This window comes from Pteronotus mesoamericanus, unplaced genomic scaffold, assembly GCF_021234165.1.
Source record: "Pteronotus mesoamericanus isolate MK-2021 breed Mesoamerican mustached bat unplaced genomic scaffold, CSHL_Meso_final scaffold_54, whole genome shotgun sequence".
Classification (NCBI taxonomy): domain Eukaryota; kingdom Metazoa; phylum Chordata; class Mammalia; order Chiroptera; family Mormoopidae; genus Pteronotus; species Pteronotus mesoamericanus.
Genome location: NW_026555321.1, coordinates 1547934 through 1564283, shown reverse-complemented (window position 1 = coordinate 1564283; position 16350 = coordinate 1547934). Strand labels below are relative to the sequence as shown.

The following is a 16350-nucleotide window of genomic DNA, read 5'->3' as shown; positions in this document are numbered from 1 at the left end:
TGCTGGCCTGTAAACCAAAGGGTCACAGGTTCAATTTCTAGTCTAGGGCACATGCCTGGGTTGTGGGCCAGGTCCCCAGTAGGGGGCGCGAAACAGGTAACCACACATTGCTGTTTCTCTCCCCCTCTTTTCTCCCTCTCTTGCCTCTCTAAAAATAAATAAAATCTTTAAAAAAAAATTACGTTTGTGATATAGTTTTAATCTTTTTTCCCACTTAGTAAATGTTCAAAAATGTATGGATTTTACTTTATTTTCATAATTTATTATAGATTTTTATGGTACCAGATAGGTTTCCTGAAAAGGTACTTTGATTGTGACATTTTATTAGCAGGAAATAAGCATTTTAAGGTCTGGCTTGTCACGTTAGAGCCTGAAAAGTCCAATATCAGGGATGGGCTGAATAGTTCTCTACTGCCCTCCAGTGGACAAGATAGAAAAGGTCGAAACAGTTTTGGAATGGAAAAAGAGACTGGTTTATATTTCTAACACTGGCATATAAAAAATATAGACAGAAAAAGATAAAAAGAACTAAAGGCTATTTTCCCCAGTGAGTTAAAAAAATAAATACACTGTTGAATGTGAGTCATTTAGTACCTTACCGCCTAAGACTGTATTAAAACCTGGGGATATGCTGATAAGACAAAATAGTATCCAACTTTTGACAAACATCTTAAGCATTCTGTGTCTCTATATTATATAATATTGTTTTACTTATGCATACTTAATTATAATCTTATAGTCTATGATATGTCATAACACCCTTCTTAGTATAAAATCATTAAAGAGTCACCACAAAGAAATTATGCAGCTTCTCAAGTTCTCCGTGAATCCGAGAGATGTCACGGCCAGCTTGCCTGGAACTTATTTACCATTTCGACATTACTGACACAAGGCTTAAAATTCTACTTTTTAAAACTGGCCTTTAAAGTATCCAAACTGATGCATTAATCACTGGCAGACAATAGTAGTTACGAACCAAGCCTCTGTGTCATTTAATGTTTTTAACCAAGTTTTTAAAATATATTAATTTCTCTAAACAGTTAAAACAAAAAACACTAAAACATTCATGTCCCCCCACCCTGGGTGATGGTAAGTCTGCAAGGACACACCTGGTTACCTTCACTTTGTTCAGTAAATGGATTGATCATGGAGCCAGAAAGTAAGTATTTGAGCATGAGGACAATCTGTAAAATGGCCTGATCATAAATCTTTTTCCAGGCTGTTGAGAAAATGAGACAAGGCAAGAACAGAATATGAAATTTCAAGCTCATTTGAAAACTTTAGAAAGTAATAGAGCCTATATTACATGAAACTAATAAGACAACCTATTCCAGGAAATTACAGCACTTTGGCAATGTTACTACAATACTTTGGCAATGTTTCCTGAACAAGATGATGATTAAAATTAATATCTAAAATATACCAAAGATTTCCTGCATACCAGGAACTGGGCTAAGATTATTTCATTTACCTTGAGAAGAACCACATGCAATAGTGTTGTTATTCCACTTTACACATAAAGAAGCTGAAGTTAATTATTTGCTTAAGTAACTGGCAGAGGGAAGGACCAATCTCCAGAGAAAAATTTAACAAGAACAAATCCTGTTTATTTGGAAGCAGACTCCTCCTAGAACTCTTATTTACTTTTAAATTTTACTACATTTTTATTTAATGCGTGTGGGGATTTATTTTCAGGATGTCAAAGTGTTCATGTCTAGGATGTTAAGCAGAGGTCTCAAAATCTGAGAACAAGATAACAAGTGTCAAGCCTTCTTACATTTTGAATAGAGATGCCAATCTTCCTATGCAGGAAATGCCAAGAGATTGATGAGGGAATTCTGCCAGGATAAGCCTCCTGGCAGTTCCACAGGAGAAGGTAAAGAATTAAATGGAGATTGATGAGGCTGATGGTGAGAATATCTTTGTAGAGTTGTGAAGGGGCTCTGACATTTCCCCTCTCCATGGAGAAGGAAGGATGTATTAGTTATCTGTTGCAGCATAACAGACTACTTCACCACCAGGATACTTCAAACAGTACATTTATTACCTCATACAGTTCCTGCAGATCAGGAATTTGGGAGAAGTTTAGCCGAATGATCCTGGCTCAGAGTTTCTCAAAAACAATCAAGATGTCACTTAATTAATCAAGGTCACATGCATACACTCTTGCTGTAAGAAGGTTAAAGAAAAAAAAAAGTGGGTAACTGTCTTTCTCACTTTCTGTAAGCAGTGCTCACCACCACCAAGACACACACACGGTGGGGAATTCCTCAGACACAGGAAAAGAACACAAATGATGGACAGCAGAAAATAAAACCACAGAAATGTCAAATGTAAAGTCACCCATTTGGCTGCCCAACACCAATATAACCACTGCTTTCGATGCTTATATGTCAAAAACAGTTGTCACTTAAAATATTGCAACTATCCTTCATACAGAGATGTACTCAACTCTGTCACCCTCCAAGGAAGTCAATCCAACGTTTCAACAGTTACCACATTCATCCACCTATTTCTAAGTCTAAAACCTCAAGTTGATATCCATTCCTCTGCAACTTATGGGCTAAATAATGAAATTTACCAACAATAGCACACCCTACAAACAATAGTGAAAAAAGGGTAAAGCATGAAAATAAAAGTTAAACAACATAACAGTATAAATGATGCATCAATAAAGGAAATGCAAAGAAAGATGACAGCTCTCATTTCCTCCCCTGGCCATGAGGACTTCCCCTGCATTATGACTTCTTTTATTTACCAGCCACTCTTTGTTCTCTTTACTTTCAACCAATACTTCATTTCTAAGAAACCTGAGTGTTTGATGGATCCGTCTGTTTATGTGCACCAGCAAACCCATTTCTGCTTACCAGATTAAATACTCCCACCAATACCATACCCTTGTTCTTCTCCTTCTCTTGACTATCCAGTAACACCAGACATGCAACGTAGTTAGATAGCAGTCTCAGCCTCAAATCAATTGAACCACTGTTAAGCTTTTGTTTGAAAAATTCCTTTCTTTGATGATAAACCTCTAAACCAGCAAAGCCCAGAATCTCAAAGAATGGCTGTTAAAATTTTTTTAAGTGGGGGTCACTGGGTATAATATTTCTTTGCTCCTAAATCCATCAATTTTTGCTTATGGAACTGTGGTGGTTTTAAGAACATTTCCACAAATTCTTTGACACTTCTCCCATAGAAAAGGAGTCTCCTTAGATGTAACCAGCCTTAGTATGTCCTAATGAACTAAACGTGGTTTGAAGTGGCACTGCAGGACTTCCACTGTTAGTTTAGAAAGGGCAATAGTTACAGTTTTCACCCAAATTTCTCTTTTCTGGGATGCTTGCTACTATGTTGTAAGGGACCAAACAGCACTGTGGAGAGGCCATGGCTAGGTGTCCTGGTACAGATTCAGCATCAGTCACTAGATAGGTGAAGGAGTAAGTGGGCCATTAGATGATTCCAGCCCCCCAATTTTTAGTTGACCCAACTGAATCAGATGAAAAATGAAACAGATATAAGCTGTCCCCATTGAGCCCCATGCAAATTACATTACAGATTTCTAAGCAAAGTACATATTATGGTTGTTTTAAATCACTAGGTTTGGGGGTGGTTAAACAGCAATATAGGAATAGGAAGAAAGAGTGCCATATATTGGACACTAGTTCAAAGTATATACTGTATCCCATAAGGCAGCATCAAAAAAAGGTTATCTCCCAGAAGGCACCATATCTAAGGCACCAATAAGACCAGGTGCTTCTCGGTGATAGAATATATAATTAGACCAATGTATTCTATGGGCATTAGCCCACTATATTGCTTCTTTCGTTGCCAAGTGAGTTTCTTAGTCAGAAGCAACATGGTGTCAGACACAACAATAGGGTAGGAAGCGTTCTGTAAGTCCCCAGATGGCAGTGCTGACAGAAGCACAGCAAGCAGAGAAAACAAACCGAAATCTACTGTGTGTTTCAGAGAGGACAAAAAACTATTCCCTCAATGATCAGGGCAGGCCAATGGAATCGACTTGCCTCCAAGGGGTTGGCTGATCCTCCTGGAGCATGGGGTGTGTCACCAACTCAGGACTGGTCACTGCTGCTGGCACCCCTCAGCAATGGTGTGGTGATCCCAAGCCTAACTCCAATCCTGTTATCATGGCTATTTTATTCCCAATTCCACTGAGCAAGCACCGAGCCTGGGAAAGGAGGCTGAACTTCATCCACAGAGACGTCCATGTCATCCATAGCGTCCTTAAAATTTATTCCACAAGGTCCAGAATATCCCTTCCCGGGTCTTCCTAATCACCAGTTCTCCAACCTTGTTCTTTTCACGCCCTTGACCAAATGGGCAAACAATTAGCCTCAGATCAGGAATTACCACCCAAGGCCATCTCCCCCTTCAGGCAAAGAGAACTTCAAGACAGACGGCTGGACATTCTGCCCCTTAAAAGAACGTCACAACTTTATCATTTCAACATGTAATCAATATGAAAGTTATTGAGATATTTTACCTTCTTTTCTTCATACTGAGTTTTTGAAATTGGGAGGGCATTTTACATCTTCGTCCTATCTCAAGTTGCGCCGGCTATACTTCAGGAGCTCAGGAGCCACTCATGCCCAGTGGGTGCTGTATGGGAGAGTACAGTTCTGTAGGATTCACTTTCACAAGCCTGACCGTCCTCACCACCTATCATCAGTATCAGGAAAACTCCGAGCCGAACCACCCAGAAGGGTCTGTCACCGTATAACAGATGATTTGAACCATATTCTAGAGTGAGCCCAACTCCTCTGGCATTCGCAACTTTTAAAGTTACGTCAACAACTAAAAAAAGAAATACGATGTGTTGCAATGACGTAAACACATATATCGTTTTAAATAAATGAAATCCACATTTGTATCTCAATTTTAAAAAATTGAGAACAATTTTAACTAGTATTTTCCACCTTCCTAACATCCTTTTCTCTCTTATTTAAACAGGTACTTTGCTCCGTAAGACGGGAGCCACCTCCTTTGCAATCTTCTCCTTTAAGGCCGGTTTATCATTCTCCGCATCTTGGGGTGTGTCATGGCAAGTTTGTCCGTTCTCTTGACTGTCCAGAAAATTTCGGGGAAGGGTGTCTGCCCAGGCCGACCCTTATTCATTCTCCTAGCGCTTTCCTTAGGCCTACTTGGGCCTCTGGAATTAGCTCTCCGAAGAGCAGCGGAGCCAGAGTTCAGAGGCACACAAAGCTAGATACAGATTGCTTCGTCCTCAGACTAGCTCTCTCTCCACCAGAGTTATATGCACGCGACAACTTTTAGGTACGTCTGCCTCACCACAGGGCCACCAGCCACGGCGACCAACAACGCTTGAGGCGCTACCAACAGCCTAACCTACGCCACACCACCTAACCCCTGGGCACAGTGAGAAGCGGGACTTCCGCCTGGACGGAGATACTTCCGGAAGTGACGTAGGAGTGTCAACATGCAAGATGGCGGCCCATCACCGGCAGAATACGGCAGGGCGGAGGAAAGTGCAGGTATGAGAGCCTGGCTCCTCTACCTTTCGGATGTGGCTGCCAGCCCTGGCTCACCTCCAGCGAGCAGATGCCTCGGGCCGCGATCGGCCAGGGTGGCGGCTTGGGGCGAGCGGGACGGGGCGCGGCCGGCGGCGAGGGGTGGGGCGGCGGCATTAACGGCTTGAGGAAGGGGCGGGGGTCGGTGGACCTGGGCCCGGTGCAGGAAGCCTTGGATGCTTGGTTCCGATCCCAGTGTTGTCGGCTTCCCGCTTTCTCGTGAGCTTGGGCTTGTGGGCTCAGGATAGGCTCCTTCACCGCCCACCTGTCTCCCCCTTGCCTTTCTCCAAAACCTGCTGTAGCCGCGTCCTAGCGGAGGCCTCCGGGGGCTTCCCCGGTTGGCTGGCAGGGACGGAGTGAGTGGGCCTGTGCGGGGGCGTGGCGCGGCGGCAGAGCGCAGACCATACCCCGGGGTTTCTGCCCTTTCTGCGGGAGCGCTCTCCTTGGTGAGGTGGAGACGACGGCGGAGTGTGCTGGTGTCAGAGGGAACCATATAATTTTTACTGTTTTGGAATTTAATTTCGTTTTCATCATTTCCTCATCTTCAGTATTCATCCTGGAATCTTCTGTTTCTGTAATTTATTATTTAAGGAGAGAGAGTTATCTAACCCTTTCGTATGTGCTTTATGCCCTCGTGAATCCACTCTTGTTTTATGGGTACATTTGGGAGTTATTGTTTCCTATTTTCAGCGATGCAGGGAGTAAGAGCCTTACTACAGGTATTTGCTGCAGGAATAGTGTATGTAGTAGGGACGATATGGCGCACTTACTTATTATGAAATCTTACTGAGCACGTAGTTTAGGCCCAAAAATGTGCAAAGAATTGCGAGAGAATTGGAAGAGACACCCAGGCTTTCTTTATTAAACAGCATTCTATGTGGTTCTACAGGTTGAAATCAGTGAATGTTGTTCCTTCAGTAAAGTAACCCCAGAAATTTGCTGTAAGCCATAAAGTCTTCAGGGCTGTTCACTTCTTTGTTTTATTGATCTCATATGTGAGTACAGTATCCTAAGCACTCACTAGATGTTGCATTGAGAGAAATTTATAAAAATCTAAAATAGCTTACCCGTTAGGTGATTGTTAAGTGCAAAAGTGACAGGATTTAAGTAACCTCAGCATGCAATCCATGTGAGGAGAATGTCTGCTCTTAATTAAAATGTAACTCAAAATTGTAACTTGATTGTATCCTAGACTCTAGAAAGGTACACTCTTGAGGGTGATAAGGGCAGTTAATCAGGCCTCTCAGTTTCTTGCATTTACACTTACAAAGCAATAGAAAAGTATAGGATAGGGAAATGTAAATCTGTAGTGTGTGTGGAAAAACTAAGTGTTTTAATAAGCTGAATGTGAGTCATTGCATGCTGAATGAGAGTGGTGATAATTCCACTGTTCTCTGACCAGAGTGCAAAACTAGAGTTTCAGGTTCAGCCCTTACCACCTTGCTCTTAATAGGTATAGCAATCAGATTGACAGAGTGACTTTAGCTATTTCCCATGGAGAGTATTCAAAAGAATCAAGACTAGTTTGCTGAAGAGAAGATTCAGTGAGTCTTGTTTGCTGCTTTCAGAATTTTTCCCCATGGTCTAGAACCAGTGTGAAGAGCCACCGAAATTGCCACCGAAATTGATTTTATCTCGATCTGAGGGGGAACTTTGTTTATGGAAATGTTTTTTAAACTAGTGCATGTTCACTGTAAAAAAAAACAAAAAAACCCCACAAACAAAACAAAAGTATAAATGATAATTGTCCTCCACTCTTCAAACAAAACTGTGGACACTGTGATATATAATCCTAGACCAGGGTTTTTCACCCTGTTATTGACATCTTGGGCTGGATAATTCTTTATTGGGGGGCTGGGGAGAGTGTTGTCCTACACAATGCAAGTTTGCCTCATCTTGGCTTCTACCCACTAGGTATTAACACCTTCCCAGTTGTGACAACCAAAAATGACTCTAGACATTTTCAAATGTCCCCTGGAAGGTAAAATTGTTACTGGTTGAAAACCAGTGTTCCATAACTCTTCATGCATGTGTACCTGACTTACATGATATTTTACTCTAAATGAAGTCATAATATCCACTGTCTTGTGTCTTGCTGTTTGTCAAAATTTTAAATATCTATTACCTTTGACCTAGCAATTCCCCCTTTTAAAAATGTTTTTCAGAAGTATATGTGCATATAGCTTTCTCTAGTTTTGCAAGGGTGTTTATTTATAGGATATGGGCCCGAAAATCTCTCCATCTGTAGTCAATTGGAAGATAAGTTAGGTACATTCATGTAGTGGATTAATTTGCAGTTATTAAAAATATAAGGTAGGTCTGTGTTATTAAAAAGGAAAGGTCTCCAGAAGTTAAAAATGCATGGTCTCATTTCCACAAAGGAAATAATGCATTTTAAAAGTCTGTAAGGATATTAACGGTGATTATCTCTGGTGTAGTAGAATGTGTATTTATAGCTAAGGCAGAAAATGGGATAGTTTTTACTTTAACATATATTAACCTTCTTACTTTTAAACTTTTTACAGCATTCTTTGCTCTCATAAATAAAAAAAAATCTATTTTGGAAAAGTATATATGGCTACATAAATATATTTTGCCTCCTTGGTTATCTGTGTCTTGTACCAAGAGACAGTATCCCTGGGCTTCATTACTAAATTACAAGCCAAAAAGAACCCATGAAACTTATATTGATAAATAACCAGTGGAGAGGGATCCAAACATACTGCTTATTAATTATAGACATAATGAAGGAACACATGTCTTCCATCTTCAACTTCTAAGGAGACTAGAGATGAGTAAGAGGGGGAGGAGTGGATTTGTGATTTTCAGAAACAATCAGACAATCAAATATGTGAATTCAGATATGTGGTGCTGTTATTTTCCTAGTAATCAAGATATCAAAGCAAATCTTTTCACTCCCTGGAGGTTCCTTCGTGTTATGATTTTCCAGTAACCTGAGTCTGTTGGTTGACTCTGTCTCTACCTGTCCTTCCCCTATGGCCTCTTCTCTCATTTGCTTCAGAATTCTTGAGGGGAGGTTGGACAAAAGTTAATTCCTGGTGTAGAGGTACAACCATAGCCTCATACTCAGTGATGGTTCAAGAATATAAATAACTGGCCTTTCATAATAATTATTTTGGTTGGAAATGACTCACAATCCAACTTAACTAGGCTCATGATAAAATACTGTGTTGACTCAGGTAAATAATTGAAAACTCAAGAGGCACTGCTAGTTCTATGCAAATATTGAGCCAGAGGACTCACTGTGACTGATGGTAAAGTCAGCTTTACCATCGGGCTGCCTGCAAATTGCCATCTCCTATTCCCAAACTCCCAGCTCAAGGCCTTGCCTCTTGGTGGCTGCACACCCACCCCCCGCCCTGCACTATCCAACGTAACAGAGAGTTTCTTAAGTAGCCCCTGCACAGTTTCTCCTAGAATTTGCTTGCCTTGAGGATAAAACATAGGGAGCAGAAGTGAAGAATGGAGAGACAACCAACAAATGTCTATTCTACCGGTACTTTTCCCTACTCAGTGTTTAGCTATCCTAGGCCTATTCAGAGCTCAATGTGTTCTTGACTCCTGATTGAGTCCCAATTCCAGGTTGATTGATTAATCTTTTATATTTTTTTAAGGATGTACAATGATGCCACATCCTGGCTTCTCAAGAAAAGACCTTTACAGATTAGCCATATCTGAGTTACTTTTTATGTAAGATGGGTGATTAAAACTGCGGTGGCAGTGTGACCTCTGTTAGAGCAGGGGTTGGCAAGCTTTCTGTAAAGGGCTAGATAGTAAGAATTTTAAACATTGCAGGCCAGTCTGTGTCATAACCACTGAACGCTGCCATTATAAGGTGAAACCATCCATAGACCTAACCGCCTAGGTGTGGCTGTGTTCCAATAAAACTGTATTTACAAAACAGGATTTGGCCCTTGACAGTGTGTTACTGACCACTGGAAAAGGAGTTTTTTACTAACCACCGAATAGGAGAAGGCAGTGAAGACTCCTTTTCAGAATCCTTTTTAAAATTAACACTAGAAATACAGGTTCCAGGAGGAAAAACAGATGTGAGAACTGTTGATATTTGGCCAATTTTTCTTGGCCAAATTTAGCCTGATTTAGCTTAATAGCTGAAAGTCATCTTCCACAAATGTGTGATGCCATGTATAGGATGTTGTAAAACAGGCAAAACTAATCTGTGGTGAAAAACGTCAGGTCTAGGTTGGGAACGGGCTGTAGAGCATGGGGCAACTTCCTAGGGTGGTGGTAATGTTCTGTGTGTCTTAGTAGGTGTTTGTATTGCACAGTTATATTCATTTGGCAGAAGTACCTGTGTATACTTAGATTTGTATATTTCACTCTAAGTAAGTTTGACCTTTTAAAAAAAAAAAGGAGCCATGAATAAATAGTGAGCTGTAGTTAATGATATGCATGCCGAAGTATTTAGGGGGAATTGTTATTGATGTTGTGCAGCCTGCTTTGAAAGCCATCAAAAAATAGCAGGACCAAATGGATAGATGGTTATGAGGTAAAGCGAATATAGAACATGTTAATTGTAGAATACTTACATTTGGTGGGTCTATGAATGTTTGCTATATAATTCTTTCAGCTTTTGTATGTGTTTGGAAGTTTTCATAATAAAAGGTGGGGAGAAGTTAAGCTTTAAAGGTTAAATAATGGATAGTGATAAGCAGCAGAAGATGGGGAAGTGAACTCTTAGTTGCAGTGGCCAGAGAAGGCCTTGCTGAGAGGCTGACTTGAGTAAGGATCTGAAGAAAGTGAGCTTGTCATCTTGGGGAAGAGCATCCCAGTGAGGATATCAAATGCAAAGGTCCTGAGGTGGGAATGTGCCCGGCCTATTTGTGGGAGAAAGGTGCCTTTGTGGCTGGCACGGAGTGAGTGAGGGAAGGGGAGGAGGAGATGAAATCAGAGAGGCAACTGCAAGCCGGATCGTGTAGAGCACTACAGGCCACAGTAAGGTCTCAGGCTGTCACTCAGGTGAGATGGGGAGCAGTTGGTAGATTTTGAGCAGAGGGATATACATGATACACATGTGTTTTAATAAGCTCAGCCTGGCTTCTGCATTCAGAACAGACTGCAGGTGAACAAGGACAGAGAAGGGGAGACCAGAGCTATTTAAGAATTCCAGGTGCTGGGTGATAGTGGCTCCGCCCAGGGTGATGAGAAGTGGTTAAATTTCGGATGGTGACTTGCTGACAGGGTGTGAGATGAGGGAAATTACAGTAAGGACGGCAGGAAGATCTTGGGCCTGAGCAGCTGGAAGCATGGAGATACCATTAACTCCGTCGATGAGGAAGACTACTGGAAGAGCTATCTGGGAGAGGACTATCAAGAGATCGGTTTGGCATATGCCATGATTAAGATGTCTGTTAGACATCCAAGTGGAGATGAGTTCATGAACACCTCAGGGTAGCCTGGGGGAATAGCCGAGAATATCCCCCTGGTGAGCCTGAAATGTTTTTAAAATCTCCCCTCTTTTCTTAAAAATATTGTGAATTTTGTAGTTACTCCATAATACAGTCACATTTGTTTTCATATAAAAAATTGTTTAGTTACTGTAGTAGGCAGAATGCCTCTCCACCAAAATTCTGTGCTCTAATCCCTAGAATTTGTGGATATGTTATGTCACATGATGAAAAGGACTTTGCTGATGTAATTAAAGTTACAGGCTTTCAAATAGGGGAATTATCCTGGAATGTCCGAGTGGGTCCAGTTTAAGAATACGGGCCCTTACAGAGAGTGTTGTCCGGCTGGAAGCAGAAGTCAGAGAGGTTTGAGGCATGAGAGGGACCCTCTGTTGCAGGAGAGGGCACCTAGAAAGCACGAGAAGTGCAGGCAACCTCTAGGTTGCTCGCAGCTGCAACCACAGGATGTGAATTCAACCAATAAGCTGAGGCAGGAAGCAGACTTTCCCAAAGCCTCCAGGAGAAGAGGCTTTCCAAGACTTTTGTTGATTTTGGCCTTGAGAGAGAAAGACTAAGCAGAAGACCCATACAAGCGCAGCCTTACCTCAGACCTAAAGAACTGTGAAAGATAATAAAAGGGAATCTTTTAAGCCACTACATTTGGTTACTTTATTATATCAGCAATAGAAAACTAATCGGATTATCTTGAAATAATCAGATACTTTTTCTCCTGATTGCTTCTACCCTCAGGCACATTAATCAATATCCCTGGGGTTATATAAACTAGAAATGCAGAGGAAGTTCGTGGATCATCCCCCCTATCTGGTTCCTTTGTTTTGGGTCCCACAGAGTTGCTGGAGAAATTGAATGAAGCTCACTGAGCCAGCTACAAATACTTAAAGTGTAACTTTACTGGATACTTACTGTCCAGGAACTACCCTGTTATTTTCTTCTTTCAAAATTCCTTTATCTCTTCCGAAATGCATATTTCCTACTTACTGACGGTCTCATCCCTTGTAGAGCTATAATAGTACCTTCTCCTTCCTACCCACCCCCCTTTTTTTTATAGCAAATTAGAACAATCAGATATGAGTCCTCTTCTCTGCCTTAAATGAAGTTTTTCCAGGACTTTGTTCACTCATTTATTGCTTCTCTCTCCAGCATCTTCTACTTTCCTCTTTATTTTACTTCCATCCCTTCTGCCTGCAAAGGTTGCCTGTATCTCAGGGAATAAAACCCTATTTTACCTGCTGTCACTTCTGGTTGTCCTTTCCCTCACTAGAATGAAAAGCTCCAGGAGGACTTTATGCTCACTACTGTATCTTCGGCATTTAGAATGCAGCCTGGCACCCGAGAGATAATCAATATTTGTTGAAAGAAATGAATCTTGTTTCCCTCCTCTCTATAGCCAATATTTTTCCTTTAATAAGTTTTTAATGTAATTTATCTAGGAACTTATCACTCTACATAGTTTGTCTTTGTTCTTTAATGACCCCATAGAATAGAGGTACCATAATTTAGCCATTTCCTTGTTGAAGTTACTGTTTCTATTTTGTCCATCATACTAAAATTTACTATAAAAAAGAGATACAATAGTGTGGACGTCTTACAAAAGTAAACAAAGGGACAAAGATAGATAATATAAAATGCATAAAAGATGAAAGATCAGTTTGAAAATTCCAACATCTGACCGATGGGAGTTTTAAGGAGTGCGCGCACACACCACACACAGTTATTGATGAATTGTGACAAGAAAATTTCCCAGAGAAGGTCCTGAAAGCGCTGTCGAGGCTGGGGGGCGCAGCTGGTGGTGCTACAGGAGAGAATGAAAGCAGGGTCACCATACGATGAATGGGACAGAATGACGTTGAACCCAGCGGCGACACGGGATGCTAGAGGAAGCTAGAGCAGTGCCTTCAGAAGCTGAGGGAGTCTTCCTACGTGGACTCCTCTGTCCAATCGAGTATAAAGGTAAAGACCTTTCTAGGCATGCAAGGGCTAAGTCACCTCCCAGGTATCTTTTGCTGTTAGTTTCTTAAGGTCCTGGGGATGTACTTCAGCAAAACGGGTAGTGAACGAAGAAAGGAGACATCGGCATTCAGGAAACAGTGGCTCTAGCCCAGAAAAACAGTGAAGGGAAGCACAGAAGATGACAGCTGTGCCAGCAGACTGAGAGGGCAGCCAGCCCAGACTGGAGTGGAAGGTGGAGGGTACTGGGCTGGACGCCTTCTGGGGAAAGGGGGCGGGGTGGGTTCTTGCTGGAATGTCTAATATGGCGCGGCAATTAAAGGAAATTGAAGTTAGAGGAAACCATTGAAAAAGAAAAGAAAGAACTCTAGGGAAAACAAAAAGCTCTCTGAGGAAGGAAATGTATTCATAATATAGTACTTAGCTAGCAAGTAGATAGCAATTACAAAGTCAAACAGTGTAGCACTGATTATTTAGTCAACCAAAAATAGCAATATATCTATGTCAGAAGAGTAGAGGGAGGAGTTATTGGGGGTCATTTCAGAATTACAGCCTCATCTACCATAGCCTGAGTAAATAGGTAGATCTAAAATGGCTAAACCAGAAAACTGTAGAATAAGGACAGTATTTCAAGAAATTCAGTAACCGGAAGAAACTAAGAGTTAAAATTAGTTACCTCTAGGGATTAAGACTGATACAGGGAGTATTACACAGACAATAGGTAGATGCTTTTTCATTACAGTCTTTCAGTACTACTTGATTTTGTGAGTACAGGCACGAATTACTCGGATAAAAATTTAATTGTAAATTCAAAATACTGAATAATATATGCCCATTTTAAAACATTCATACCATATAAAAAAGGCATGAGTGACAGTCACCGTAATTCCATTACTTGGGAATAACTACTGGTGGTTTTGTATGTGTGTTTCTTTCCAAACTTGTATATTTATTTTTAAATATGTATTTAACATTCTGAAACATTTTTACAGTAATTATGATTATACACGGCTATGTTGGACCACACATATTTCACTTAAATATAACATGGCTTTCTTCCTATATCAATGAGTCTAAATCTATGTCAACATTTTTAATAATTAAATAGTATTGTTTTATGGATGTGCCAAAATTTATCCAATTAGGATATTCTAATTCTTTGCCATTTTAAAAAAGATTTTATCTATTTTATGTTTAGATAGAGGGGAAGGGAAGGAGAAAGAGAGGGAGAGAAACATTGATGTGTGAGAGATACATTGATAGGTTGCCTTTCACACGCCCCTAGCTGGGGGCCTGGCCCACAACCCAGGCATGTGTTCTGACTGGGAATCAAACCAGTAACCTTTCGGTTCACAGGCCAGCACTCAGTCTACTGAGCCACAGCAGCCAGTGTTCCTTGCCATTTTTAACTGCACATCTGTGGTAGATACCTTTAAAGAGGTGGCCCAGACTTGTTTAGCTAATTACTTTCCACCTGGAATGAGGACCTGACAATCGTGTTGTTCTCTGACCCTTTCCCACTGGACCACTCAGGTAATCTCCCAGAAATTTGAAAATTAGGATTCAAATATGCTACATAGTCTCTGTTAAAGGGAAAGTGTGGAGGGAAGCAGGTAAGGGACCCTAAAGCCCCGGAGAATGAGAGATTAAGAGAAACTGAAATTGGTGCTAAAGCCAACTTGGCTTCTGATGGCTAATACCTGATTCATGCAGCAAATATTTATTAAATGTCTTTTATGCCAGACAGTATAATGGGAGGTGGGAAGAACAAGGCAGGCAAGTTCCTTGCTCTCTTGCAACTTTCATTCTAATGAAGCTGTAACAAAAAAAGATAAATATGGAGTGCAGTATAATTGTGAAAGAAGTAAGTAGGGTAAGTGATGGGGGCGGAGATCAGGGAAGGCCTTTGAGAGGAGGGGACCTTTCCACCAAGAAGTGAAGGGCCGAGGTGCCAGACAAGACATCAGCCAGGGGAAGATTTCCTGTGGGGACTGGTGAGGTGGGGAACCTTCCTGGCATGGGGAACAGTCAGTGTGAAGGGGCAGGAAGGAGGAAGAGCGTGATGTGTTTGAGGAACAGAAAGGAGTTGGGTGTGACCACCGTGAACGAAGCTGGGAGAAGTCAGTTTGAGGTGAGCGTGAGGGTGCAGGGTAGAACCAGAGGTGCGAGGGATTTGAACTTTAAATGGAGTGAGAGCTTTTGGAAGGCTTCAGAAGAGAAGTCCCATGATTTTATTTTTAAAATGTCTTTTATGAGTCATAGCTATATTTCCTGCCCTTGGGCTGTTAAATATCGTGTATCCTTATGTTAAACTCTTTTTATTTTTTTTAATTTAAGCTGCTTTGAGTGGATTTCAGTTATAGTTATTTGTACCAAAGTCTGGGTTAAGAAAACATCCTTGTTGTCTTTGTGTATACAGACTTTTCATGTCATTGATTATTTATGTTCGTTGGCCATTTTCTTTTCTTCTTGAAAAATTTCCTCTTCATGATCTTTACTCCTCTTTTTGTTGGAGAGTTTGATCTGTTCTTACTGTCCTGTAAGGAGTCTTTGTATGTTATCAAGAGTAAACTTTTGTCTTTTGTATTTATTTCATTATTTTCCCAGTTAAATGTTTGCCTTTTAACCTTGCCCACACTATTCTTTGATATTCTGGAGGCATTTTTGGAAAATAACAGCTTTATTGAGATAAAATTAACATAATATAAAATCACCCTATTAAACTATACAACTCAGTGATTTTTAATATAGTCACAAAGTTGTACATTGATCACCCAATTCCAGAACATTTTCATCACCCCTAAAAGAAACCCATACCCATTAATAGTCACTCCCTTTCTCCTCTCCTCCAAGCCTCTGGCAACCGCTATTCTACTTTCAGCCTCTGTGGATTTACATATTCTGGACATTTAGAATAAACAGAATCATAAAATATGTGGCATTTTATAACTGGCCTTTTTCATTTGGCATGTTTTTAAGATTCATTCATGTTGTAGCATGTGTCAGTACTTCATTTCTTTTATGGCTGAATAATATTCCATTGCATGCATATAGCACATTTTGTTTATGCTTTTTTGGTTGATGGATATCTGAGTTGTTTCCACTCAGCAACTGAGTCGAGTTGTTTTGGCTCTAGTGAGTGATGCTGCGGTGAATATTTGTGTACATACGAAAGGTTTTGACTTGTATTTAGTCAGAACAGTGTTGCTCTTTTCCTTTGTAAAGATTGCTGTCTTGTTATGTTAGTAGAGCCTTCTCAATGTAGTCTTATGTAAATATTCACTTGCTTTTTAAAAGTATTTATGACTAAATTATTCATTTTCAATCTTTAGTCCACATAAAAATTCATTTTGGTTTAAGATTTGGGAAAAGCGTATATAATTTTGCCCAGTAGAATCACTAGA

General features: G+C 40.6%; 1 protein-coding gene across 2 annotated transcripts in view; it reads left to right on the top strand.

Moving 5' to 3' along the window:
• Positions 1-5424: 5424 nt before the first annotated feature.
• WDR48 (WD repeat domain 48) overlaps positions 5425-16350 on the top strand; it is a 38472-nt gene continuing 27546 nt past the window's right edge. For both annotated transcript variants that reach the window (XM_054595407.1, XM_054595406.1), the window contains exon 1: positions 5425-5513. In XM_054595407.1, the coding sequence (XP_054451382.1) occupies positions 5466-5513 (48 nt within the window). In that variant the 5' untranslated portion in view covers positions 5425-5465. The remainder of the gene's footprint in view (positions 5514-16350) is intronic.